This window comes from Equus caballus, chromosome 11 (assembly GCF_041296265.1).
Source record: "Equus caballus isolate H_3958 breed thoroughbred chromosome 11, TB-T2T, whole genome shotgun sequence".
NCBI lineage: Eukaryota > Metazoa > Chordata > Mammalia > Perissodactyla > Equidae > Equus > Equus caballus.
In genome coordinates this window covers 842564-867258 of record NC_091694.1, presented here as the reverse complement: position 1 = coordinate 867258, position 24695 = coordinate 842564, and the positions used below count along the sequence as shown (strand labels likewise).

At 51.8% G+C, this 24695-nt stretch overlaps 1 protein-coding gene and 1 long non-coding RNA gene across 2 annotated transcripts; both read left to right on the top strand.

Moving 5' to 3' along the window:
• Positions 1–11102: 11102 nt before the first annotated feature.
• On the top strand, positions 11103–11936 carry LOC138916343 (uncharacterized). Its single transcript, XR_011423543.1, has 2 exons — positions 11103–11249; positions 11595–11936. It is a non-coding gene; the product is annotated as an uncharacterized lncRNA (long non-coding RNA).
• A 5621-nt stretch (positions 11937–17557) lies between these two features.
• On the top strand, positions 17558–19969 carry TEX19 (testis expressed 19). Its single transcript, XM_023651711.2, has 2 exons — positions 17558–17572; positions 17859–19969. Exon 2 carries the CDS (start codon positions 18116–18118, stop codon positions 19169–19171), a length of 1056 nt encoding a protein of 351 aa, XP_023507479.1. The 5' UTR covers positions 17558–17572; positions 17859–18115; the 3' UTR covers positions 19172–19969.
• Positions 19970–24695: the final 4726 nt, after the last annotated feature.

The window sequence follows — 24695 nt, the reverse complement described above, 5'->3', positions numbered from 1 at the left end:
CCGCCAGACTCTGGGGTGATCCAGGGACTCAGTGTCAAACTTGAGACGTCCCTCCCCATGGACAGGGCAGGCCGCTGCACAGGTCCGTGTCCTGCTGCCACTTCACACGCTGCACAGCAACCACTCATGAGGCACCTCCTGGAGAGCGTCACATTCCTAACTCCGTGACATTTGACACAGAAGCACTTCTCTCCCAGTTACAGGCATTTGGGTGCCTCCCCTGAGGCCGCCACAGATCCCACTTCTCAGTCCCCAGGACACTCCCCATTCTTCCTCCACACCCACAAGTCCCCATCCTTTGCCAAAATGCTCCCCTGGCCATCATGAAGGGGCAGCTGCCAGTCCTTCCCAGTCTCAGGCGTCTGGGGGCCGCCAGAACAATGTGAACACTTGGGCCTCAGTCCCTCAGCCCTGGGGCCCTGGGCTGAGACGCTGGAAATAGGGCAGCTCCCCCAGGCCCGAGGCTCTCCCCAGGCCCTCTGGACCCACTGCTCCGGGTCTCAGTGGTGCTGGGATCCCTTTCTTGGGTGGAGGACAGAGACCCAGACGCTGGCTCCCCCTCCTGGACCTCCCTTTTGGTCCAGGGTGAGTAAGAGAGGATCGTGAACCCCCTCTTAAGCAGGGCTGCGTCTGCAGGGACCAGCTCTTCACTCTGCCCTGGAGAACAGGATTCCAGAACGCTCAGCTTCCACCTGTGCAAGTCCTGCCCGGGGGCTGCATCTTGGAGCCTCACCGCCCACACCTCGCCCGGCTCCAGCAGCAGCTCCCAGCACCCCTCCGAGGCCCGCACGGCCCACGCCGGCATCATCTTCCGGAAGTAGACGGCATTGTGGCAGCCCACCACGGACACCACTTGCAGGTCCCCTAACCAGGCCTTGGCCTCAGCGGGGTCCACGGCCTGGGTGGTGCCCAGCTCCAACACCATAGACTCCCTGGGGTGCAGGTCCAGGCTGAGAAATCTCTGCCATGGAAGAGGGGGCGTTGGCCAGTGCAAGCAGGTAGGGAGCCCCCAAAATCTCCAGGGAAGGCCCTGGGTCCAGTCAGCATCCTCAGGACCCACGCCCAGGCATTTTTAGAGGAGTTTTGGGTTCATAGTAAAATTGAGCAGAAAGTTTTTGAGGAAGATTAGCCCTGAGCTAACATCTGCTGCCAATCCTCCTCTTTTTGCTGAGGAAGACTGGCCCTGAGCTAACATCCATGCCCATGTTCCTCTACTTTGTATGTGGGATGCCTGCCACAACATGGCTTGCCAAGTGGTGCCATGTCCACACCCGGGATCCGAACCGGTGAACCCTGGGCTGCAGAGAAGCGGAAGTGCGAACTTAACCACTGCGCCACCGGGCCGGCCCCCAGAGGGTTCTTATTGTTAAGAAAACGACAGGCCCCAAATGGCATCACTCTGCCAAAGCCAACGATACAAACCTGGATTTAGCACATGAGCTTATGGCAGCTTCAACCTCTCCCAAAGATGTCATCTTCATCAGCCAGTCTGCGCTTATCTGGTGTAGCACCTAAAGTAATCTGTCACTTGGGCCTTACTCTCCCCAGGAAGAAGCAATCTACATAATAAAGACCCTGTTGTTCCCTTCCACCAGGAGGAGATGTCCGGCTTAAAGGTAATCCTTTCTTTTGCTAATAGCTCCCTTGCCCCACTCTTCTTCCTATAAAAACCTTCCATTTTGTACAACCCCGTGAAACACGTTTCTAGTTGCTAGGTGTGATGCTGCCCAATTCGTGGATCGCTTAATAAAGCCAATTAAACCTTCAAATTTACTGAGCTGAATTCTTTTTAACACTATATACCCCTTGCCCCACACATGCACATCCTCTCTTACTATCAACATCCACACCAGAGTGGCACATTTGTAGCAATTGATAAACCTATGTGGACACATTATCACCCAACATCCGTGGTTTACATAGGGTTCACTCTTGGTGTTGTTCATCTCATGGGTTTGGACAAAAGTATAATTGTTACTGGCACATTGGGTTCTTGTTGGTTGTCCCCCAGGATAGAAATCAAGAGAGACAACAAACGGGAGTAGAAAGTAGAGTTTATTAGTCTGTGCACTGGGGAGGCACAAGGGAGGCGTGCAGAAAGGAAAGGGGCAGGTGACCAGCTTGTTAGGAAGTGGGATTGTGGGGCTTTTTATTAGGCAAAGGCTGGGGAGGATTCCCTTTTCACGGCCTGTAGAGGTGGAGTTTTTCTTGCACTTGCACTGTTGTTCAACATGCCACACATGCATTGCATGTATCATTAGCATGCTAACTCACCACCCCTGGGTGTGATTTTTACCATGCTAAATGGGGCTAGAGTCACCTTCAGGGGACTCATGGGTGCTAGGGCCATGCGTCAGCCTGGGAAAGTCCCAAGGCTGCACCATGTGGATCTGGGTGGTCTCTATCTGATTCTCCTGGGTTGCTGATTGGTTAGGGGCCTTATCTTGTTAGGCTGGGCACTGTGCGGACGGCCCTGTCTCGTTAGGCTGGTTCATGTCTCATAATGACATGTATCCAGCATTAGGATATATATGGAGTGTTTTCACTAAACATCCTCTGTGCTCTGGTTGTTCATCTGTCCCCATCCCCACTCCTGGCAACCACTGATTCTTTCACTGTATCCATAGTTTTGCCTTTGTTACTACACAAAATTGAGGTTCTCTTGCCCCACGTGCATTAAAAAAAAAAAACCCAGTTAATTACGCCATCATCTTTTGGAGGAGAAATCAGCTTTATTCTGTGAGATCCATCTTCAGGGAGACGGGAGCTTGTGCCCTCAGATCTATCTCCCCAATTCAGGATTTGGGGCAAAATTTGAGAGGTTATGAAAAATAGGCTGGCATGAAGAAATGCCTGTGGGACAGGCTTTCATTAGTGGGCTTCTAAACATTTATGACAGGGTTCTAAACATTTACGATGAGGTTCTAAACTTTTATGATGAGGTTCTAAACCTTTATGATAGGGTGCTAAATATTTACAATGAGGTGGGGAAGTAATTTTCACACCAGATCTTCCTGAATGAGGGAGCCCTCGCTTCAGATAAGAGTCTGACTTTTGAGTTCTGGTCGTGTCCTGGTCTGGTGGTTCCATGAGGAGGAGGATCTTTGGTTCTGTGTTCGTTTCAGGTCAAGATTCCTTTTCTGCATATGCTCTGACTATGCCACTTTGCAGATTTTCCTAAAGACAATCCTTAATCACTTTGCTGATAAGAGATGGGGTCTGTTTGAACTGGCTTTAAATGGGCCTATGGTTACACCTTTTCCAGAGTGTCATATAATTGGAATCATACAGTGTGTAGTTTTTTCAGATTGGCTTCTTTCACTTAGTAATATGCATTAAAGTTTCCTTCATGTCTTTTCTTGGCTTAATAGCTCATTTCTTTTTAGGCTGAAATATTCCACTGTCTGGATGTACCACAGTTTATTTATCCATTCGCCTACTGAAGGGCAACTTCCCTGCTTCCCAGTTTTGGCAATTATGAATAAAGCTGCTGTAAACATCCATGTGCAGGTTTTTGCGTGGACGTAAGTTTTCAACTCATTTCAGTAAATACCAAGGATCATTTGGTGGGAGTGTGTTTAGTTTCGTAAGAAACCTTCCAACTGTCTTCCAAAGTGGTTGAACCATCTTGCGTTCTCACCAATAATGATTAAGAGTTCCCGTGGCTCCACATTCTCACCAGCATTTGGTGATGTTGGTGTTCTGGATTTTAGCCATCTTGATAGTGTGTCGTGGTATCTCATTGTTTTAATTTGCATTTCCCTAATGACATATGATGTGGACTATCTTTTCACATGCTTATTTGCCATCTGTCTGTCTTGACTAGTGAGGTGTCTGTTCAGGTGTTTTGCCCATTTTTAAAGCAGGTTGTTTGTATTCTGTTAAGTTTTAAGAGTTCTTTGTATATTTTGGATAACAGCCCTTTTTCAGATGTGTCTTTTGCAAATATTTTCTCCCACTCTGTGCTTGTCTTCTCATTCTCTTGAAAGAGCAGAAGTTTTTATATATATTTTATTTTGTTTTTTATTTTTTTTGAGGACGATTAGCACTGAGCTAACATCTGCCACCAATCCTCCTCTTTTTGCTGAGGAAGATTGGTCATGAGCTAAGATCCATGCCCATCTTCCTCTACTTTATATGTGGGACACCAGCCACAGCATGGCTTGATAAGCAGTACGTAGGTCCACACCCGGGATCCGAACTGGTGAACCCTGGGCTGCCGAAGCAGAATGTGTGAACTTAACTGCTGCACTACCAGGCTGGCCCCAGAAATTTTTATTTTTAATTAAGGTCAGCTCATCAATTATTTCCTTGATAAATCAAGCCTTTGGTGTTGTATCTAAAAAGTCATCACCACACACAAGGTCTATCTAGATTTTCTCCTAGGAGTTTCATAGTTTTGCATATTACATTTAGGTCTGTAATCCATTTTGGATTAATTAATTTTTGGTGAAGGATCCTTGAATAGATTCATAGTTTTTCACGTGGATGTCCACTAGTTCCAGCACCATTTCTGGAAAGGATTTCTTTTCTCTACTGTACTGCCTTTGTTCCTTTGTCAAAGATGAATTGACTGTATTCATGTGGGTAACAGACACTTTGTAAAACAAAGGCTTGTGTAGAGTCCTTTAGATATAGTCAAATATGTTATTCCCTTCTTTCCAAAAAATTGGGGGGGGCTGGTCTGGTGGCAAAAAGGTAAGTTCACAATCTTCTTCTTTTTTTTTTTTTGAGGAAGACTAGCCCTGAGCTAACATAGGGAGAAAGACATTTCCTCTATCCAATGTGGGTTTGTCTGGCCAGAGAATGAATTAAATTCACATGAGACAGAATAGCAGGAGAAAATTAAACAAAGCTTTATGAGGAACCATGGCCCGGGGCCTTTCTTCCTGAAGGAAGAAAGGGCACCGAAGAAGTAGGGTGCACAGAGTGGTTATATACCCCCAAACAGGATATTTCACATATGATTGAAATGTCCCTCCCACAATAGTCACAAGATTGCGCTGTCGGCACAGCGCTTGATGGACACAGCAGGTAGTGGGTCTGCTATCTCGGAGGGCGTAGCAGGAGGCAAGTCTATTGTCTTGAGCTGGGTGGTCACAGGTGAGCACAGCAATCAGTTCCGAGCCTAAGGAAAGATGCTTAATCCTTAAAGAAATGCCAACAGTTGGGAGGGAGAGTTGATCATGGGAGATTACCACACAAGTACAGTAAACAAAATGCAGATTTAAGTCCTTGCCTTTGGTATTGATTAAGAGTTTCTAGAGAGAAGGTCATCTCCTTTCTTCTTCCTGGTACAGAGAGGGAGGCACCTTTACAGATAGAGATTTCCTTTACGATGTAAATGTCTCCTAACAAAGGGCAAGCAAGTTCTACTTTTCAGTTGCTTTCCTGTCTGCAAAGAAACCAGCCTCAAATAATCATGCCAAAGAGACATATCTTGGGGTGGCCATTTCCAGGTCCCCACACTGACATCTGCCAATCCTCCTCTTTTTGCTGAGGAAGGCTGGCCCTGAGCTAACATCTTCTTTTACTTTATCTGTGGGACGCCTACCACAGCATGGCTTGCCAAGTGTTGCCATGTCCACACCTGGGATCTGAACCGGTGAACCCCGGGCCACCGAAGTGGAATGTGTGCACTTTGCTGCACCACCGGACTGGCCCCTTCTTCTTTTTTTTCATTCTTCTCCTCAAAGCCCCCCAGTACATAGTTGTATATTCCAGTTGTAAGTGTCTCTGGCTGTGCTATGTGGGATGCTGCCCCAGTGTGGCCTGATGAGCAGTGCCATGTCGGCACCCAGGATATGATCTGGCGAAACCCTGGGCTGCTGAAGCGGAGCATGAACCCAACCACTGGGCCACGGGGCTGGCCCCGGAAGTTGCTTTTATTCATAATATAAGAATGTAGATAGATGGCTTTTGCAATGATTTGCCAAATTAATCAGGTAATTCAGTCCTTTTTTCTGACAGATGTATCCAACTGCACTGGTGACGTCTCCCCCTAGATGTTTGACAAGTATCCCAGAATGAAAGAATCTGTGTCTGGTCTCTCAGTCAGCAGCTGGGCCTGGATTGGGCAGTGCCTGCAGGAAGGAGACACAACCAGCCTCCAGAGTTAGACAACAGCAAAGGTCTTTGGATAACTGGTTCCCAGATTTTGCTACGCATTAAAACTTTCTTGGTAACTTCGAAGAGTCCCAATGCCCAAATTATAGCATGTGGCAGAGACACCCAAGGTGACCCCCAGTGAGTCACATCCTCCTGGTGATTGAGGGTGGAGCCTGTGACTTGCCTCCAACCAAAAGAAGTGGTAAATGTGGTGGATGTCACTGCCTCGATGAGGGTGCATTATGCGGCAAAGGGGCCTCCCTCCTGCAATGACATTACCATAAATTTACATAAGACTCAACCAGCTCTTGCTGTCTCCTGCTGGCCTTGAAGAGGGAAACAGCTGTGAGCTGTGGCAGGGAACTGTGGGTGGCCTCTGGGACTGAACGTGCATCCAGCTGACAGCCAGAAAAGCAGAAGCCATCAGTCCTACAACTGCAAGGAAATGAATTCTGCCAGCTGAGAGCACAGCCCGGCTACACCTTGGTTGCAGCTGTGTAAGAACCTGAGCAAGGGGCCCAGCCAAGGTGTGTCCCAACTCCTAAGCCTTGGAAACTATGAGAAAATAAATTTCTGCTGTTTTAAGCCACTAAGCTTGGTAATTTGTCACTCAGCAACAGAAAATGAACATTTGCCCCGTTCTAGTTATGTCAGAATTCTCACGTGAGATCGCGGCATCGGTGTCTTTTTAACTCTCCAGATGATTCCAAAAGGCAATAAACAATTTAAGAACCAGCGCCTGGACCACTGGGTGAGGTTAGTTTTCACAGACATTAGGCCCCTTTATCCCTCCTTTCTCTCCGAGCAAACCTGGTCTTAGACTAACCGATACCGGAGCCGGTCTCCACAGGCACTCCCCGTAGCCAGGGTCCACCCAACTGCCCATCACCCCACCCTGTTTCTCAGACACACACCCCAACCTGCCACAAACTGCCAAATGTGTACCTGGTCCTGCCTCATGTTCCTAACCTATTAGGGCCTCAAGGGGCCGAAGTCATCACCTGGAGGCCAGTGGGGCCCAAAGCCTAGACCTGGCACCTAGACCTGCCCATGTTCCAAAGCCCATCCTCATCAGCCCAGGACACACAGCTCTTGCCGTAGAGAAGGGTGAGGGGGAGAAGCTGAAAAGAGTGAGTGGACAAGTGTGGACAAAGCTGATGGACTAGAAGGGGACCAGGGCGACTGCCTTGGTCAAGCTTAAGGGGCCCCACTGCCAGAGCACTGGCAGAGACCCTCGAGAGGATAGCGACGATGCCCTGTGCAGCATCCTCTGAGCACTGGGTGCTCCTTTGAGCTTACAGCAGGAGTTATCTTCATGTCATCCATGAGGACTTGCGCAGCTCCTGAGGCTTATAGAACATTCCAGAGATGTTTCTGACATGGACACATTCCTGCTTCTTCACTGGCTTGGTGACCTCTGTCCTCAGGATAGCCATGCAGGCGTTATCGACCCACTGCGTTCCCGGGCACAGCCTCTGCATCCCCTGGACGAGCTCAGAGCCAGCCTGGGCGGGCGCCTTTTCCTGGGCACAGGCTCCGCCAGCGTGTCTGGGAATCTGATCTAAGCATGGCCAGTCGTGCCCAAACCGCCCAACCCGAGAAGCCATCTAGCCCACTCGGGCTTGTATCTGGGGGCAGGTGACCCAGTTGGAATCAAGCCCTCAAAGAAAGAGAAGTGTGTTTAGATAATCAGGTGACTCACCAAATAGAACCTTCTTGAAAATTGTTGTAACAATGACGACTAGGAGGGATAACTGCATATTCTAACCAAGTCCAAGTGCTTGGATTTTAAACAAACATTTATACTGTTGCTCTGATATTACAAAGCAAAGTCCAGCCCTCGACTCCAGTCTCAGTATTTGCAGGAAGCGTTTCAGCAATAGAGACAATTGCATTTTTATGGGCTTTCTCCTCTCATTCCTCCTCACAGGCAGTGAAGAAGGAGATGGATGGTTTTATTTATGGCATAAATTTACTATGGAGAGCTCTTCAGAGAGATGCTGACTGTTGACGCCGAGGGAGACCACGAGGCAATGGGACATGCCAGGGACCATGGAGAACAGAGGTGCTCTGAAAGCTTGCCTATTGGTTCTTTTTTATATTTTTTTTTTTACTGACTTGCCCCTTAAAATTAGAGTTGTGTTTCTAAGAGAAACAGAAATGTGTGAAGACAAGAATAAATAATAATTCTCTGACCAACTGATGCTAATAAGACTCTAAATAAGCCATAAAAATGAGGAAAGTTCATGAGTTTATTGTAAAATAATGTACATAATGTACAGAGCCATCAGTTTCTGTCTCTCCACCCACCTGGGGTTGCACTGGGGTCGAGCGGGGCCTCCAGTACCAAGTTCCAATTTCCCTCCGAGCCACATACTTCCATAGGACATTAAATTTTGATCCCGTAATAAATCTGAAGTAAGAGCAAGTGTCTTGGATTTCCACTTCCATGTTATACGCACTTAAGTGTGTGCAAGTGATAGTCTTCATTTGTTTTTATCTTACTCTTTGAAGTAGTTCAGCTGCCTCTGTTTCCCCTTCTGTTCTGAGGGCTGGTCTTTGTTGGCCAATTCCACCTCCAGCTCCCCAGCCCCCTCCAGTCATGTCCCCATCATCCTTTCCATCTCCAGCCGCTGCTGGTTAGAGGTTTGACCATGAAGGACACTTTTCCCCAAAACAGGCCGTTTGTCCTCTCCAGTTTCCGGGCAGCGCAGGCTTTGGAGGCGTCCTGGGGGACAAAGGCTCCTCGTTATGGAGGGTCCACACACACACACAGGACAGAAACAAGTCCCACGACTCAGCCACGCTCTCCAGGACATCTCCCCGTTTGATTTTCCTCCTAGGGCTTTTGACCTTCTGAAATTGGGATGCTTATCTGCTGAGATTATCATGTCTCTCCTCACTAATGTGTCGTCTGTAGGGCGGGTAACGATCCTTTTTCTACCACTGGATTTCCTAACCTGAGACGGGCCCTCGGCAGATGTCTGTCAAGTGGATGGGTGGAGGGATGGACGGATGGGTGGATTCTAAGTCCTGGTGGGAACGGTTCAAATGGGTACCAATATCCAGGTACTCGTGTCATTGTAGGAAGACTTGGACATGGGTGGGGAGAAACGCCCACCGCTTTGTGCCAAGTCTACCCGCCAGAGTCAGATTTGGGGCTGAAAGTTTGTGTTTTAATAGAACGAGGTAAATTATACTGTTAAGTGATACTAACAGGCCCTGTCTCACAGACAGAACTTGGGTTATGGGGTTTCCAGGGAAGGGCCGCCAGGGACAGCTGGGGCGCTGAGTGAGTCGATGCTGAGATCCCAACTGGAAAGAGGCCCCTGGGGAGTGAGGGAGGAGCGAGCGTGGGAACCTCGACACCCTGAGGGGAAAACGGCGAGAACAGGGGCGGGGGCTGGAATCGGTTAAAGGCTTCATCCTTTCCTCAGCTGCTGCCCCTCGGAGCGGACATGCGTTGAGAGTCCCCTTGGCGCGAACCGACGGGGCTTCGGTTAATTCGCGGTCCTCTCAAGGGCTGTTAGGACGCCCTTGGAAGCACGAGTGGCTTGTGCACCCTGTGGTTGGTGTCACCCTGAGCACCTCTGGGTAGCAGTCCTTTCTTAATGCCTGACGTGGGAGGGAGACGCTATCACTGTTCAGGGTTATCCCATCAGAGGTGGGGCCGGAGACAGGTGAGAACTAGAGACAAAGGAAATGTTTGCTCAGTAGCCCGACTTTCTGGGCCCCTCAAGGAGACGGCTCTGTTACAAGTTGTCACAAGGAGCGTGGGGCAGAGGGGCCCTGAGCCCACCCGCCTCTGACCTACATGAGTTCGGGGTTCATCTGAAGAGGCCACTGGTTCTCTGGTTTCCATTAGGGACATCCAAATAAGGCCATGCCTTCACCCGCTCAAGCAGACCCTGGACCCCGAGCCTCCGCCCTCCTCCAGGGAGTGTGCCCACCATCCTCCCGGAGTCGTCCGCCCTCCCCACAGCCCTAGGAGATGGGATTATAAAGGCCTTGTTTTCAGGGGAGGAAACTGAAGCCCAGAGAGGGGAGGAAATGTGCTCGTGGAGACAGGACTGACATTCCAGGGAGGAAAACCACACCGTGTCCCCCAGCTGAGGTCCCTGTTGTCCCCGCCCCTTGTGAGCCTGTGAGCCGACATGGAGATGTCAGGTCAGCCCTGAGACAGGGTCCGTGAAGCACCATGACCTGGCTGCATGGGGAAGGACACAGTACTTGGTCAAGGAAGGACACGAAGCCCCGGATGAGGGACGGGCACGTCATGGCTGTGACCGCACTGTGTGCCAGGTGTGGCTTCCTGGAGAGCTATGGGCTTCAGGCCCTGGTGGGAGACTCAGGAATGAGGGATTCACACCCCAAAGGTGTCAGTCAGCTCCCTACCCTTCTAGGAGCAGCCTTGGTCACTCATCTCCTGGTCTTGATGTCCTGCAGAGCCGCAGGCCCCACGCAAACGGCCTTCTCTCCACCAAGGGAGGGACAGACGCCAGTCCAGTGTGCAAGCTGGACAGACCCTGTGGTCAGTAGGAAAGGAGCTGAGCTGTCCTGAAAAGGGGTGACGGGATGAGGAGATGGGGAGTTGGGGGAGGGATGAAGGGAGAGGGAGCAAGCCAGAGGGCTGAGGGCTGGTGGCCGGGGGCATCCCCACATGGATGGGAGACAGCTGAGAGCCCTCCGCTACGGCACAGGTGACCTTGGTCTGGACCTGGGAGGACCCGAGCATCCACACAGTGGGGCTGTCTGCTCAGCCCAGAGCGGGGAGGGGGAGGAGCCAGGGTCCTGTGGGAAACTGAGGAACGGCTGCTGCCTGCGGGGTTGTCGGGTGGCCGCCCCTAAAACCTAGTTCTGTGCTAAAGTGACTCCACCCACCTGTGATTCACAGTGAGAATTACTGACCAGAAAAACCCCGTTTCCCATTCAATGTGACTTTAAAAGCTTTGCTCCACACGCAATGAGCATTATTATGCAGGGGAACAGTAATTTTTTCCAAGGGAACCTATTTCCAATTGTGTCACTAAATTCAGTGGCAAGTGAGGTTCAGTGAAGAGAAGCTGGCTCCAGAGGGCATCTTCCAGAGGATGCTGCCTCTCCAGGTGGTGGCTCTTTAAGACTTGCGGCAGGGCGCGATGGTCAGTAGCCCCGACACCCACCCACCCACCGGGGAGGGTAAAGGCCTTTCACAGAGCAAGGGTCCCACCATCTGGGGGAGGGCGGTTTCCTCCCCTGAACATGCTCTGGCCTCCGCTGCCCTCGGGGGTAGACCAACGTCTGGATGCCCCCCTCCGTCCAGAGCTGCTGTGGGGTGTACAGCAGGCAGCCCGAGCCCCCCGGCCCCGCGAGCCCCCAGGGGCAGCTGCTTTACTTGCAAGGCTTGAGTTCCTCCTTTGTTAGATGTTCTGAGCGTGCCCCACATGTCCTGAAGTCCTGTCCTACTTTCTCTTTGTGCCTTGGTTCTGATATTGACCCATCTTCAGGTTCACCAGTTCTGTCTTCTGCTCATCAAACCTGCTCTTAAACCCGTTCTTCAAACCTGCTCATCAAACCTGCTCTTAAACAAGTTCTTCATTTCAAGACAATGTGCTTTGCAGCCGGAGGTTGTCTGTCTGATTCGACAGCTCCAGTTCACCGTGGATGCTCTTCTCTCCCTTCACTCTCTTCAGTGCGTCGGTCGGTTATTCCGGAGCCATTTTGTGGCAACTCTGGTTGATGGGAAGTCCCTTTCCTCTGATGCTAAATGAGAAAAATAAGGGGGAGCTTCTCCTGAAGTGAAATTTATTCAATTTAAAATTCTTTAATCGGAAACTATGGACTTTGAACCTCTGGTGTGAAAATGTCTTTTGTGGAAAGATAGCTTGGTTGGTAACCCTGTATTCTTCCCCCAGTTTGACTTATCTGCCTATCCAGAAATTCAGAGAGCCTGGCAAGTCCAGATCTGGCCCTGGTTTTGAGGGTGTTGAGTGGCTTCTGCGGGCATAGGGCCTGAGCCGGTCCTGGCAGCCCCTCAGCACTGGTATTGAGGGTCAGATCCACACGATTGTCGCAGAGCAGAGCTTTGAGACTTTGAGAAGCCGCTTCCCACAATGCCAAATTCCTTGTCCCATCTCCCACCCCTGTCAGACATGCATGTGGGATCTCGCTAAGCCTGGGTGTAAGGGGGCAGGGCACAGCCTCACAGAGCTGAGGGCCTGTCCCCTGAGCTCCTGCAGACTTCTGCCAACCAGCCTGAGGAGAAAGCCGGGGCACTTCTGATGTGTGCTGAGAGAAAAGGCTTTTTCCATGAATTCCAGAGCGAGGCAGGGACCATCAAGAGCACAGGATGGGGGTCTGTGATCAGCTGGACAACGTCCCCAAAGGTGTCCAGATCCTAGTCCCAGAACCTGTGAATATGTCACCTTACATGGCCAGAGTCATGTTGCAGGTGTGATTAAGTTAGGGATCTTGAGATGGGGGTTTAGCTTGGATTCAGGGTGGGCCGATGACCTCAAGAGGGTCCTTATAAGAGTGAGGCAGGGGGTCAGTCACAGAGAGAAGGGGTGAGGACGGAAGCAGAGGTCAGCGAGGAGAGAAGATGCTGTGAGCCAAGGGATGTGTGCACCTCCAGAAGCTAAAAGGCAAGAGGGCCTCCCACGGAGACTCCAGAAAGAACCTGCCTGGGGCCCGTTTTGGCCTTCAGACCTCCAGACCCGTGGAGAATAAATGTGCACTGCTCTAAATCCCTGATTTGTGTTATTTGTTCAGCAGCCACAGGAAACTCACACAAGATGAATGTGTTTCTGCCTGGATGGTTCTGGGGGTTCTGGAGTATGGACACGGAGATGCCCCATTTCCAGTGTGCTCCCTGAAGAGGAGGCAGTCGTGGCTGAGGGCAGCACCCGGGAGGCCATGCGTCCTGGGCAGAGTGCGACTAGGGCGGGGCTGGTGGTCACTGCACAAGGAGACGGTCACCGGGGACGCCGGGAAGACAGGATGCTCACTTGTTGGGGGGAAGTTCACCCTGAATCTGGCTCTTCTCATGCCTGCTGTAGCTGGGCACAGGGCCTCGGCTGCCTGGAAGTAACCGTGGCAACGGTATTGCTGATGGGCACGCGCAGCCACGCAGGGGCTGGATGGACACTTCAGACATCCACAAGCATTGACATAAAAGAATCTGAGGGAGATTCCAGGGGCTCTCAAGTCAGCCCCCAAAGGGCTTTGGGCAGTGGAAGACCCCAGGAAGGAGGTCCCAGCCCTGCTGTGGCCCCATGGGGACAGCCCTCACCCCAGTGTTCTGTCCCGCCCCTGGTGGGGATCTGGAAGTGTGGAGGGCGGACCGACGCCTGCCCAGGAGGAGTCACAGTTCATGGAGCCCGACGGGCGGGTGCTGAGAACGGCCCACGGAGATGGGTGGGGGAAAGGTTGGGCCCAAGAGTCCAACCTGGAGGGGTTGGCACAGAGCCCACCACTCCTCACGAAGCACTTCCAGGGGCTTACAGCGGCTTCTGAAGGTCTGGTCACAGCACATATTTATTCTAGGAAATTAGGAGAATACGGAAATCTGTAAAGAAAATTCAATAACTCCCAATACCACCACCCAGAGGTACTCTCAGCTGATTTGGGTGTATTTCTCCCATCATTCTTTATATGCCAACAGACACGTGGCACCCAACACATGTACGTGGGGCACAGACACGTGACACCTGACACATGTTCACACAGGCAGGAACCCACTTGTGTACATCACACTCAGCACTTGCACACATGGCCACAGACTTTTTTCTTTCATAAAATCAAAGCAACACTGTGTACTTGATCTTATAACCTGCTTTTGTTTCTTTTCACTTAAGAGATCTGATGATTTTACATTAGTTCTTCAAAAACTTTTTTTCTGTGGGTGTGCAACATTCCACGGTTTTGGCCGTGTCCTGATGAAAACCTACCTTTGGGCACGGATGCTATTTCCCAGTTTCCAAAATGGACATGCTGTTTTGCAATTTTAAACTCATTCCTGTAAACGTCGACGTCTTTCTCTGACCTCTCGTAGGTTCCCGTTGTGATCCTCCTGTCATGAATAATGCATTCTCTTCTGTCTGTCTCGTGCACCATACTCAATACTCTCTTCGTCCCTGGGCCTCCATTTTTGATGAAGGGACCTGAGGACCTACACAAACAGGTCTGAGGCTGCCCCAAGCTATGGGAAGTTCTAGATTCTTCCTCACGAGGCCCAACCCGAGTGTTCTGAAGGGTGTGGATGTTGGGAGGCCGAGCCCAGGTCTCCATAACTCCTAGAGAACAAACACACACTCGTCCCACGGTGGACGGCCACTTTGGGACTCCTCTCAGAAGCCTCTCCGGCTGACCGATGCGGGACAGCTGCTCTCAAAATATTGGTCCCTGTTGTCCCAGCACGGTGCTGGCCCTTTGTTCCACCTCCTTCCTCTGACGATTGTGCCTCCTGAGAGGGCAGCTGGCACGCCACTAGTGCTCCTTGGTAAGGCTTCAGTGCTCAGAACCAGGGGCGCCCACTTAGCACCTGTTGAACAGGTGAGAGGATGGAGCAATGAAACATGAATGAGTGGATGGTGACAGCTCCGCAGGAAGCAAGTCTTTGTCCTCTGGGTCACAAGATCATACGGATCCCTGTGGATCTGAAGTGCCAGAAGGGGAGGAGGATCAGGGCTGCCCTCTCCCGGAGTTTAAGTGCCTTCACTCTTCCCTGCTTGACACACGCTCACCTCATAGCTAGGCGAGCAGAGCTGGGTGGCCCAGCCCCACCAGGACCCTGGAGGCCATGAGCCAAGGTGATGGTATTGGGAGTTACTGAATTTTCTTTACGGATTTCTATGTTCTCCTAATCTCCTAGAATAAATATGTGTCATGACAGTAACTGCAGAAGCCACTGAGGTTTGGGGCTGAGGGCAGGCCCCTTGAAACGTGAACCTCAGCATGAGGTGGGCAAAGGGGGCCTGGGCAGTGGAGGCTCTGATGGGCCACGGTTCCCGTGCCAGCTCTGTGCATCCTTGCTGTGGGGACATGACCCTCCCGGGCTCAGCTCTGTTCACCTGCTGCAGGCGGGAGCTGGGGGCATGTGAGAGTGGAGGCACAGGCTCTGCCACCAAGATGTCAGGGTGGAACCGAGGCCTGATGACCCTGGGCATTGAGAAGGGGAACAGGAAAATGTCCCACTGATGATTTCACTTTGTGTCCTGAGTCTCTTCTCTGTGTCAGAGACCCGAGTCCAACTCAGCCATACCCTCTGGGTACTTGGCCCAGAGAGGAAACAGAAAAACAAGTGAATTACACACAGCAATACAGGCGATGATAAAAGTGTGTAGAGAGACCAGAAGTGAAGCGAGGGAGGTGGCGGCTTGCTGGTTTTGGCAGACAAGTGAGAATTCACCAGGAGCATCACTATTATTCATTAGTGTCCCAGCCCTGGGAGCAGCCAGAGAGAGGACACACGAAATCCCTGCAGGTCATGGAACCTCCCCTGACCCCCAACTCCACATGCTCTTCCAAACTACCCAAGGCAGCCACCGTCCCTCTGAACTGGGTCCGTCCCAGTCACTGTTCGGTAGGCAAGGGCCAGGTTCCCCAGAGCTCCAACCTCCACTGACAGTTCACAGCAGGGTTGATTCCTTCTTCAAGACCAGTGGGAGGGAGCAGGAGTCTGCTTGGAGTATGCATATGTATATATATACGTGTGTGTGTGTAAGTACATATACATGACACATATGTGTACAAATATAGATAAATACATGAGGGTATGTATGGATATAAAATGTAATGTATACTACATATAATAGATACAATAATGAATGCATATATATGCTAATATAGTCAAGGGAGTGACATCCATCACCCTTGCCATGTCTATTGGTCTGAAGCAAGTCACAGTTTCCACCTTCAATCGTGGGGAGAGTGAGACTGACTGGGGGTCGCCTCAGGGTGTCTGCCACTTGCTGTGACATGGACACTGGGACTTTCAAACTCCCAAGAGAATTTTAACTGCAGCAAAATGTCAGTCCAAATAATTCATAACCGATCTATAAATCAAAAGTGGGGTGAGTTTATTATGAGCCAGATTTGAGGACCAGATAGCCCGGGAGAGTCCTTCCACAAAGGACTGGAGCACTCCAAAGAAGTGGGGTGTACAGAGTGGCTACACACCGTCAAAGAGAATGTATCACGTGACTGAAACGTCCCTTTTACAATAGTCACGAGATTGCCCTCTCGGCACAGGGACTGACGGACACAGCAGGGAGCAGGTCTGCTGTCTTGAGCTGGGTGGTCACAGGTGAGCACAGCAATCAATTCCCAGCCTATGGAGAGATGTTTATCCTTAAGGAAATGCCAGTGTGGAGGAAGTTGCACCTCTATCTTCAGGGCGTTTGTTCTTGTGTTTGAGACGTAGCAAATGCTTAAAGCAGATATACAACGCATGCTCAACAGCCACGTCAGGCCCCTTTGGAAAAAGCAAGGTTAGACCAAATTAGTTTTACACCAAATGGCTTCCTCCTATACTCCAATACATCCTATCGCTTGCCATTTGTTGATCAAAAATTTGGGAACTACTGATCCAAGGAACGTTGCCGTCATCTAATTCCAGAGGCAGGCTATGCCTTCCCCTGCAGGCACTGCCCAGCACGGGCCCAGCTGCTGACCGGGAGTCCAGACAGAGACTTGTACCCTTGGGGACACTTGTCAGACGTCCTGGGGGGGACCGGGCAGGTGCAGTTGGATGCACTAATCGGGGAATTTGGAAGCAAAGGCTGAATGACTTGATTAATTTGGCAAATGATTTAAAAAGCCATCTATCTATACTCGTGTTATAGTTTTTTACAGAAGCAACTTACCTTTAAACGAAAAATTACAAAGCAAACAAATGTGAAAGAATATGATGAAACTACAAGAAACTAACAGCGCCGTCTAGGGGAACTGAAGATGTTCTTTACAAAGACCAAAACCCTTTTTCCTCAAAAAACAGATGGACACATTCGACCATATGGACAGACCATAACGTGCTCAGGACGTAACTAACTGACGATGGTGGGTTTCCAAAACCCGTAAAGAACCTTCGATCAAGAGACGGCAAGACGGAACCCACGTTCGGCCAGACGGCCGGGCCGCGACCAGGCAGGTCCCCAGGGGCCCCTGGAAGGGACGGCGGCCACAGGGAGACGCTCGCCCGCGCGTCTCAGAAGCTGCAGAGGGAAAGAGGGGCGCAAATGGCTTCCTCGGCGCTCAGAGGAACCAAGTTCAGGCGCGACCACCCGGGGGACAGTCGGGGGGGGGGGGGGGGGGACACAGGCCTGCCCTGGGGGGCCGGGCGCTCCTGGGGGGATGACTCAGCAGTTCCACGTCCTGGTGGCTGAGGCTCATGGGAGATATGCAGATGCGCCCAGAGCACCATGGGAAGTTGGCCCTTTATATTCCGGGGCAGGGGGTGGGTGTTTCTTTCCCCGGCGCCCGCCTGGTGAGGCCCTCTGCCCGGGGCGGGAGAGGGTTGGGGGACGCGAGCGGGTGGAGGCCGCAGCACGCACGTGGCCCAGCAGGGCCTCGTCCAGGCGCAGCTCCCGTGGGCGGTCTCGGGGGGCCACCGGGTGCAGGGGGCCCCGGGTGGGCGGGGAGGGCCCCCCCCCCCGGAGCTGCGCAGAGGCGGAGCCTCCCGGGGCGGGTCTGAAGCCCCCTCGCGGGTTGCCGGCCTGCGGGGTCTGCTCCCACCTGCCGCCAGGGCCTGAACCTGAGCTTCTCCTTCGCAGCTCCCCGGAGGACAGGGCAATTGCACAAGCTGAAGAAACTTCTGGAAGTTCAGTCTTCCCAGCCCCAGCAGGTCCCCGTGGAATCAGGACCGGTTCCTCCCGCTCCCGACGGACTCCCCTGCAAGAAACACCTTCCTCCGCCTCTCCCTCCTGACCCTCCTCCCCCGCCCCCGAGGCCGGACCCCCTGCAGTCCCCACGGTGCCTGCCAGTCCGCTCTTGCGTCCACGCGGTCGGTCGAGCGGGGGCGGGCAGCGACATGTGTCCCCCGGTCAGCGCGCGGCACGCGGGGGAGGGCATGTCCTGCCTGCACGCGTCCTGGCTGTACCAGCTGCAGCACGGCAGCCACCTGAGGCTGTGCTTCGCTTGCTTCAAGACCGCCTTTCTGGACCTGAGGGACTTGCTGGAGTCGGACATCTGGGAGGATGAAGACTGGGACTTTGACCTGATGGACCTCGCCGAGGCGGAACCTCTGCAGGGGGCGTCCCCGGGGTCCGACTGGGGGCAGGGCCAGGGGCAGCCTGCGCAGGGGCCGTCTGCGGCGTGGGGGTCGGGCAGCCTGGCGTCGGCCCCTGAGGAGTCAGAAGAGGTGGGGCTGGACTACCACTTTGTGCCCACCGAGCTGGAGCCTCAGGATGTGACCCCCCTGTGCCTGGGTCCTGAGGATGCTGACTGGACCCAGGGCCTTCCCTGGAGATTCGGGGGGCTCCCTACCTGCTTGCACTGGCCATCGCCCCCTCTTCTGTGGCAGAGATTTCTCAGCCTGGACCTGCACCCCGGGGAGCCCATGGTGTTGGAGCTGGGCACCACCCGGGCCGTGGACCCCACTGAGGCCAAGGCCTGGTTAGGGGACCTGCAAGTGGTGTCCATGGTGGGCTGCCACGATGCTGTCTACTTCCGGAAGATGACGCCGGCGTGGGCCATGCAGGCCTCGGAGGGGTGCTGGGAGCTGCTGCTGGAGCCGGGCGAGGTGTGGGCGGTGAGGCTCCAAGATGCAGCCCCCGGGCAGGACTTGCACAGGTGGAAGCTGAGCGTTCTGGAATCCTGTTCCCCAGGGCAGAGTGAAGAGCTGGTCCCTGCAGACGCAGCCCTGCTTAAGATGGGGTTCACGATCCTCTCTTACTCACCCTGGACCAAAAGGGAGGTCCAGGAGGGGGAGCCAGCGTCTGGGTCTCTGTCCTCCACCCAAGAAAGGGATCCCAGCACCGCTGAGACCCGGAGCAGTGGGTCCAGAGGGCCTGGGGAGAGCCTCGGGCCTGGGGGAGCTGCCCTATTTCCAGCGTCTCAGCCCAGGGCCCCAGGGCTGAGGGACTGAGGCCCAAGTGTTCACATTGTTCTGGCGGCCCCCAGACGCCTGAGACTGGGAAGGACTGGCAGCTGCCCCTTCATGATGGCCAGGGGAGCATTTTGGCAAAGGATGGGGACTTGTGGGTGTGGAGGAAGAATGGGGAGTGTCCTGGGGACTGAGAAGTGGGACCTGCGGCGGCCTCAGGGAAGGCACCCAAATGCCTGTAACTGGGAGAGAAGTGCTTCTGTGTCAAATGTCACGGAGTTAGGAATGTGACGCTCTCCAGGAGGTGCCTCATGAGCGGTTGCTGTGCAGCGTGTGAAGTGGCAGCAGGACACGGACCTGTGCAGCGGCCTGCCCTGTCCGTGGGGAGGGACGTCTCAAGTGTGACACTGAGTCCCTGGATCACCCCAGAGTCTGGCAGCCACCGGGAAATGTGCTTGCCTTTGCCTGGATGGTCTCTGCGGCTCCCCAGGACCCTGTCAGCGGGGACTGCGGTGTGCGGTGGGGTTCTATGCAGTTTGTTCAGTCCGTGTTTCTTTGTATGTTACTTAGTTAAATGAAGCTATAAGAATTTTGCACTAAGCCCCTGTGCTAGTCATCCCTCAGCTCGTCCTAGTTGATTGGCCTTGTCATCTCAGTGTGCAGGTTTAGCCACCTGACAGATTTCAATCCCTTGTGAGCAGGGGAAAGAAGGTGGGAGTAGCACAGGACAGTGACGGTTCTGGTCAGTTTTTTGGCTGGGAGTTTGTTTCACAGGTATTCATTTCAATTTGTAAAATACGTTCACATGCTTTAAATAAAGACGGGCCATGTTTTGAATAATGATGAGAGTGTGTCGTCAAACAGATCTTGGTCAATATAAGCTTGTGCCCCTGACATTGAAAAATTTATGGACAGAACCATGTGTAAAGGATGCTAATAATATTCGTGAGACAGAGGGAGAGGCACACTCACTGAAGAAGGGCTCTGGACCTCTGGTCATCAGGGTGTGGTGGGCAGGGAAGAAGCTCTTAATTGGCAGCTGCTTCTTGTGAATGACCCATTTCAAGGTTTCCAAAGTCTGTTGGTGGATTCTGGCTGGCACAGCCTTCCAGTGATTCATGGATGTGCTGTGTCCATTTCACTGGAGGGTCCAGGTCTAACAGTTCCTCTGGGGAGTTTTACTGCTGTGTTAGGTATCAACAGCAGCAGTAAGGTCCTTTCATCAAATTTTGAGGGCAGTCTTCCTCTCACGTATCTTTCAGAAGTGAGTCTTCAGGGGCCGGCCCCGTGGCCGAGTGGTTAAGTTCTCACATTCCGCTGCAGGAGGCCCAGTGTTTGATCGGTTGGAGTCCTGGGTGCAGACATGGCACTGCTCATCAGACCACGCTGAGGCAGCGTCCCACATGCCACAACTGGAAGGACCCACAACTGAAAATATTCAACTGTGTACCAGGGGGCTTTGGGGAGAAAAAGGAAAAAAATAAAATCTTAAAAAAAAAAAAAAGAAAAAGAAGTGAGTCTCCAGGCGTTAAGTCATGAAGTTTTCCGATGCTAATTAAACGGAGAAAAGGCATTAATGTGGTGGCCGTTCGAAACATTTCAACACGTCTCCATAATTCTGTGAGCATTTGGTGACTTGGAGTGTGTATTTGGACGTGCATCTGGCTCTTCTCCCTAACGCACCTGGAGGGGTCTTGCCTTCATCCCCTCCTCTCTTCGTCCCTCCGGGTTAAACGGTGCATTTATTCATTATTCCAGCAAACCCTTGCTTTGGGCAGACTTTTTTTTTTTTTGATGGCCCAGCTGCTTTGCAGGGCTCCAGGATGCACAGGTCAGGAGCAAGCAGCCCAAGCCCTGAGTCATGAGGCTATAGCTGGTTCCTCAGCTCTTCTCATCTGAAATTGGGGAAAAACACCAACTCACAAGGTTATGGTGAAAATGAAGTAAGATCAAATGTATCCTCAAAAGATTAACATGTGATTACCATCTGACCCAGCAATTCCACTCCTAGGTATCTACCCAAATGAAGTAAAAACATGTATGTACATGCTCACAGCAGCGCTTTTCACAATCACCAGAAAGTGGAAACCAGCCAAATGTCCAACAGGTGGACAGATAAATGAAATGCGGCACGTCCCTACAATGAGACGTTATTTGTAAACAGGAATGAAGTTCTGATAGATGCTACGACATGGATGAACCTCAAAAAGGTTTATGCAAGTGGATGCTAAATGAAAGAAGCCAGACACAAAAGACCCCATATTGTATGATTCCATTTACATGAAATGTCTGGAATAGGGAAATCCACAGAGAAAGTAGTAGATGAGTGGCTGCCAGGCCCTGAGGAAAAGGGGGCGTGGAAGTATTGCATAATGGGTGCAGGGTCTCCTCTGAGGTAATGAAAATGTCTGCAACTAGACAGAGGTGATGGCTGCACAATGTTGTGAATGCACTACATCCCACTGAATTGTTCACTTACATGGTTAATTTTATGTTACGTGAATTTCAAACCAATTTTTTTTTCTGCTGTATCTCCCCAAACCCCCCCGTACACAGTTGTATATTTTAGTTGCACGTCCTTCTAGTTGTGGGACAAACCAATTTTTTAATTTTTGTGTGTGTGTGAGGAAGATTGACCCTGAGCTAATATCTTGCCAATCTTCTTCTTTTTACTTAAGGAAGATTGTCGCTAACATCTGTGCCAGTCTTCCTCTATGTTGTGTATGGGATGCTGCCACAGCGTGGCTTGATGAGCGGTGTGTAGGTGTGCACCCGGGATCCAAACCCACGAACCCCGGGCTACTTAAGCAGAGCGCACAAACCCAACCACTACGCCACCGGGCTGGCCTCTCGGCTTAATTTTTTTTTTTAGATTTTATTTTTCTCCTTTTTCTCCCCAAAGCCCCCTGGTACATAGTTGTATATTTCGTTGTGGGTCCTTCTAGTTGTGGCATGTGGGACGCTGCCTCAGCGTGGTCTGATGAGCAGTGCCATGTCCGTGCCCAGGATTCGAACTAACGAAACACTGGGCCACCTGCAGCGGAGCGCACGAACTTAACCACTCGGCCACGGGGCCAGCCCCCTCTCGGCTTAACTTTTAAAAGTCAAATGTGAAAGTTGTAGCACGTTGTCCGAAGGTAGGGATAACCGTTCGCTCACTTGCCAGAGGATCGTGAAGAACCCCCACCTCCAGACACCACTTCAATGTGAATTAGTCCACTTGTTTGCTTAAAACAGCTACTGTCAATTCTGGCTGTTAATGCAAATGCTGGCCTTTGCGCTGCATACAGCTACACGGTGGTTTTCTTTTCTCTTCAAAGCTGCATCACAAACAGTTACGCTCATTTATATTCACAGCCTGGGCAGGTTCGAGTGGAGGGATGCCCCTGGCAGGTGTTCCAAGTAGTGTTAAAAATTGTTGGGGCTGGTGGCTGAGTGGTTAAGTTCGCGCGCTCCCCTGTGGCGGCCCAGCGTTTAGTTTCACTGGTTCAGATTCTAGGCACGGATATGGCAGCGCTCGTCAGGCCATGCTGAGGCAGTGTCCCACATGTCACAACTAGAAGGACCCACAACTAAAATATACAACTGTGTACTGGGGGGATTTGGGGAGAAAAAAGCAAAAAAAATAAAAAAAAGACTGGCAACAGTTGTTAGCTCAGCTGCCAGTCTAAAAAAAAAAAATTGTTGATCAGAAACCTGAATTTAACTGAAAATCCTGTATCTTGTCAGGTGACGCTGCCCTGGCCCCATATGTGCAGACCTGGCGTGGGTCTGGGGGGAGTGGTCTATGCAAGAGGTGGACAGAGTGCAAAACAGAGAAGGCAGGGGCCCAAAGGGAGGAGAGGTGAATACAGGGTGTGTGGCATTCTGCCTTCTGCGGTACAAGCCTGTTCCAGAAACATCTACTGTGATGTGCTGACATCATTCTCAGCCCTGGGAGAGGCCAGGGAACATGTCAACTGACACTACCAGGAAATGTGTCCATGTTATGGACTACAACTAGGCCTGCGGCTCCCCCCGTCCCAGAGGGGCCTACACCAGTCTGAGCCCTTCTCCCCAGGGTGTGGGGGGCATCTGCGTGTTGGAGGAGCCTCCGTTTCCAGGGTGGCCTGTGGTGTCTGGACCTTGGGCACTTGGTGGAAACCCTGCAGAAAGGACCAAGTGTCTCTGTAAACTGTCTGCCACAGAGACGGTTCCTTTGTTGGGGGCAACATGGGTAGAGGCAGCTTGCTTCAGAGAAAAGGGACCCTGCCCCACTCTGCAGACAGAAATCTCTTTACATTTCTCAGGATTCTCTAGAACTTTCTGTCTTAGGTGGAGAAGACAACTGAGGACTAAGACTGCCCTATCCTGACCTTTTTTACATTTTACCAATGAGAAAACTGACACACAGAGAGGTGTGGTAGCTCCCCTAAGGCCACACAGCTGACAAGGAAGATACCCAGATTCACACCAAGGCAGCTGGAGTCCAGACCTCTTTGGCCTCTCTGTGTCCAGCCCAGAGCCCTGCCTGACTCTGTCTGGTCAGCATCTGACCCTAGAAATGGAGTGGAGGGGCTCCCTGGGGTATGTGCATGGAGTTCCACAGAGCCTTTCAGAGAGGTGAATGAGTTCTCATCTCTCAGGTTGAGAGAAAAGAGAAAAGTGCAAAGGATAGGCACTGTATTGATACTGACCCTGATATCAGTTCCCCTACATTAAATCCAGCACATATGGGGGTAAAAACCAAAAGCACGCCTCCCCTTTCCCTTCTTACTCCTTGACTTCCTGGCACCAGAATCCAGCATCCACCATGCAGGCAGACAACCAAGGACACCCGCCTGTGGATTCCCTTACGTCACCATCCTCCTTCCTGCAAGCAGCCTCACAAGGCCAAACACAGGCTGGTGGGAAAGCTCCAGCCAGCAAGGCCACAGGCTCCCTCTCTACAAGCAGCCTCATTCCTCGCAAGCTTTAAAACCCCTTACCTACTTCTTGATGGGGAGCCAGCAGTTCCTAAGGCGCTAGCTGGCTGCTGCTCCCTTTGCCTGGCAAAGAAAATAAAGCTTTCTTTCCTTCTCACCCAAAACGCTGTTCTCCTTATTTAGATTGGCACTGAGTTCAGAGACTGAACTTTTGGTAACAATGCGGTCTCACTTAGGAAAATTTTAAAGCACATCATTAATCGCACATGGAAAAGACGTGGTCAAAAAAAAGTTTGAGTCACTCCAAAGTCAGGGCAATGGTGCCTCCAGGGAAGGAGGAGAACGGGAATGTGGAAGGCTAGGGATGTGTTGTTTCGGGAAACAACAGTGTGAAGCAAATATGGAAGAAGACTGTCACTTGGTCTAGATCGGGGTACCCAGGTGTGTGTAATGCTCTGTGTGAATGTAAAAATGATGGTGGTGGTGACGGTGCTGATGGAGACGGCGATGAAGTTGATGGTGATGATCGTGAAGAAAGTCCCCAGGAGACCTGCAGGAGAAGGGACCCCACCCCTTTGGATTTTGGCTGCTACAGAAGCCCCTGCATTAGTTTCAGGGCAGGGGTACCCCACTGCTGTTTTCATGGATGGGGCTGATAGGCC

Excerpts from the sequence above, each read along its gene's own strand:
- TEX19 (XM_023651711.2), top strand. The coding sequence starts at position 18,116 with ATGTGTCCCCCGGTCAGCGCGCGGCACGCGGGGGAGGGCATGTCCTGC.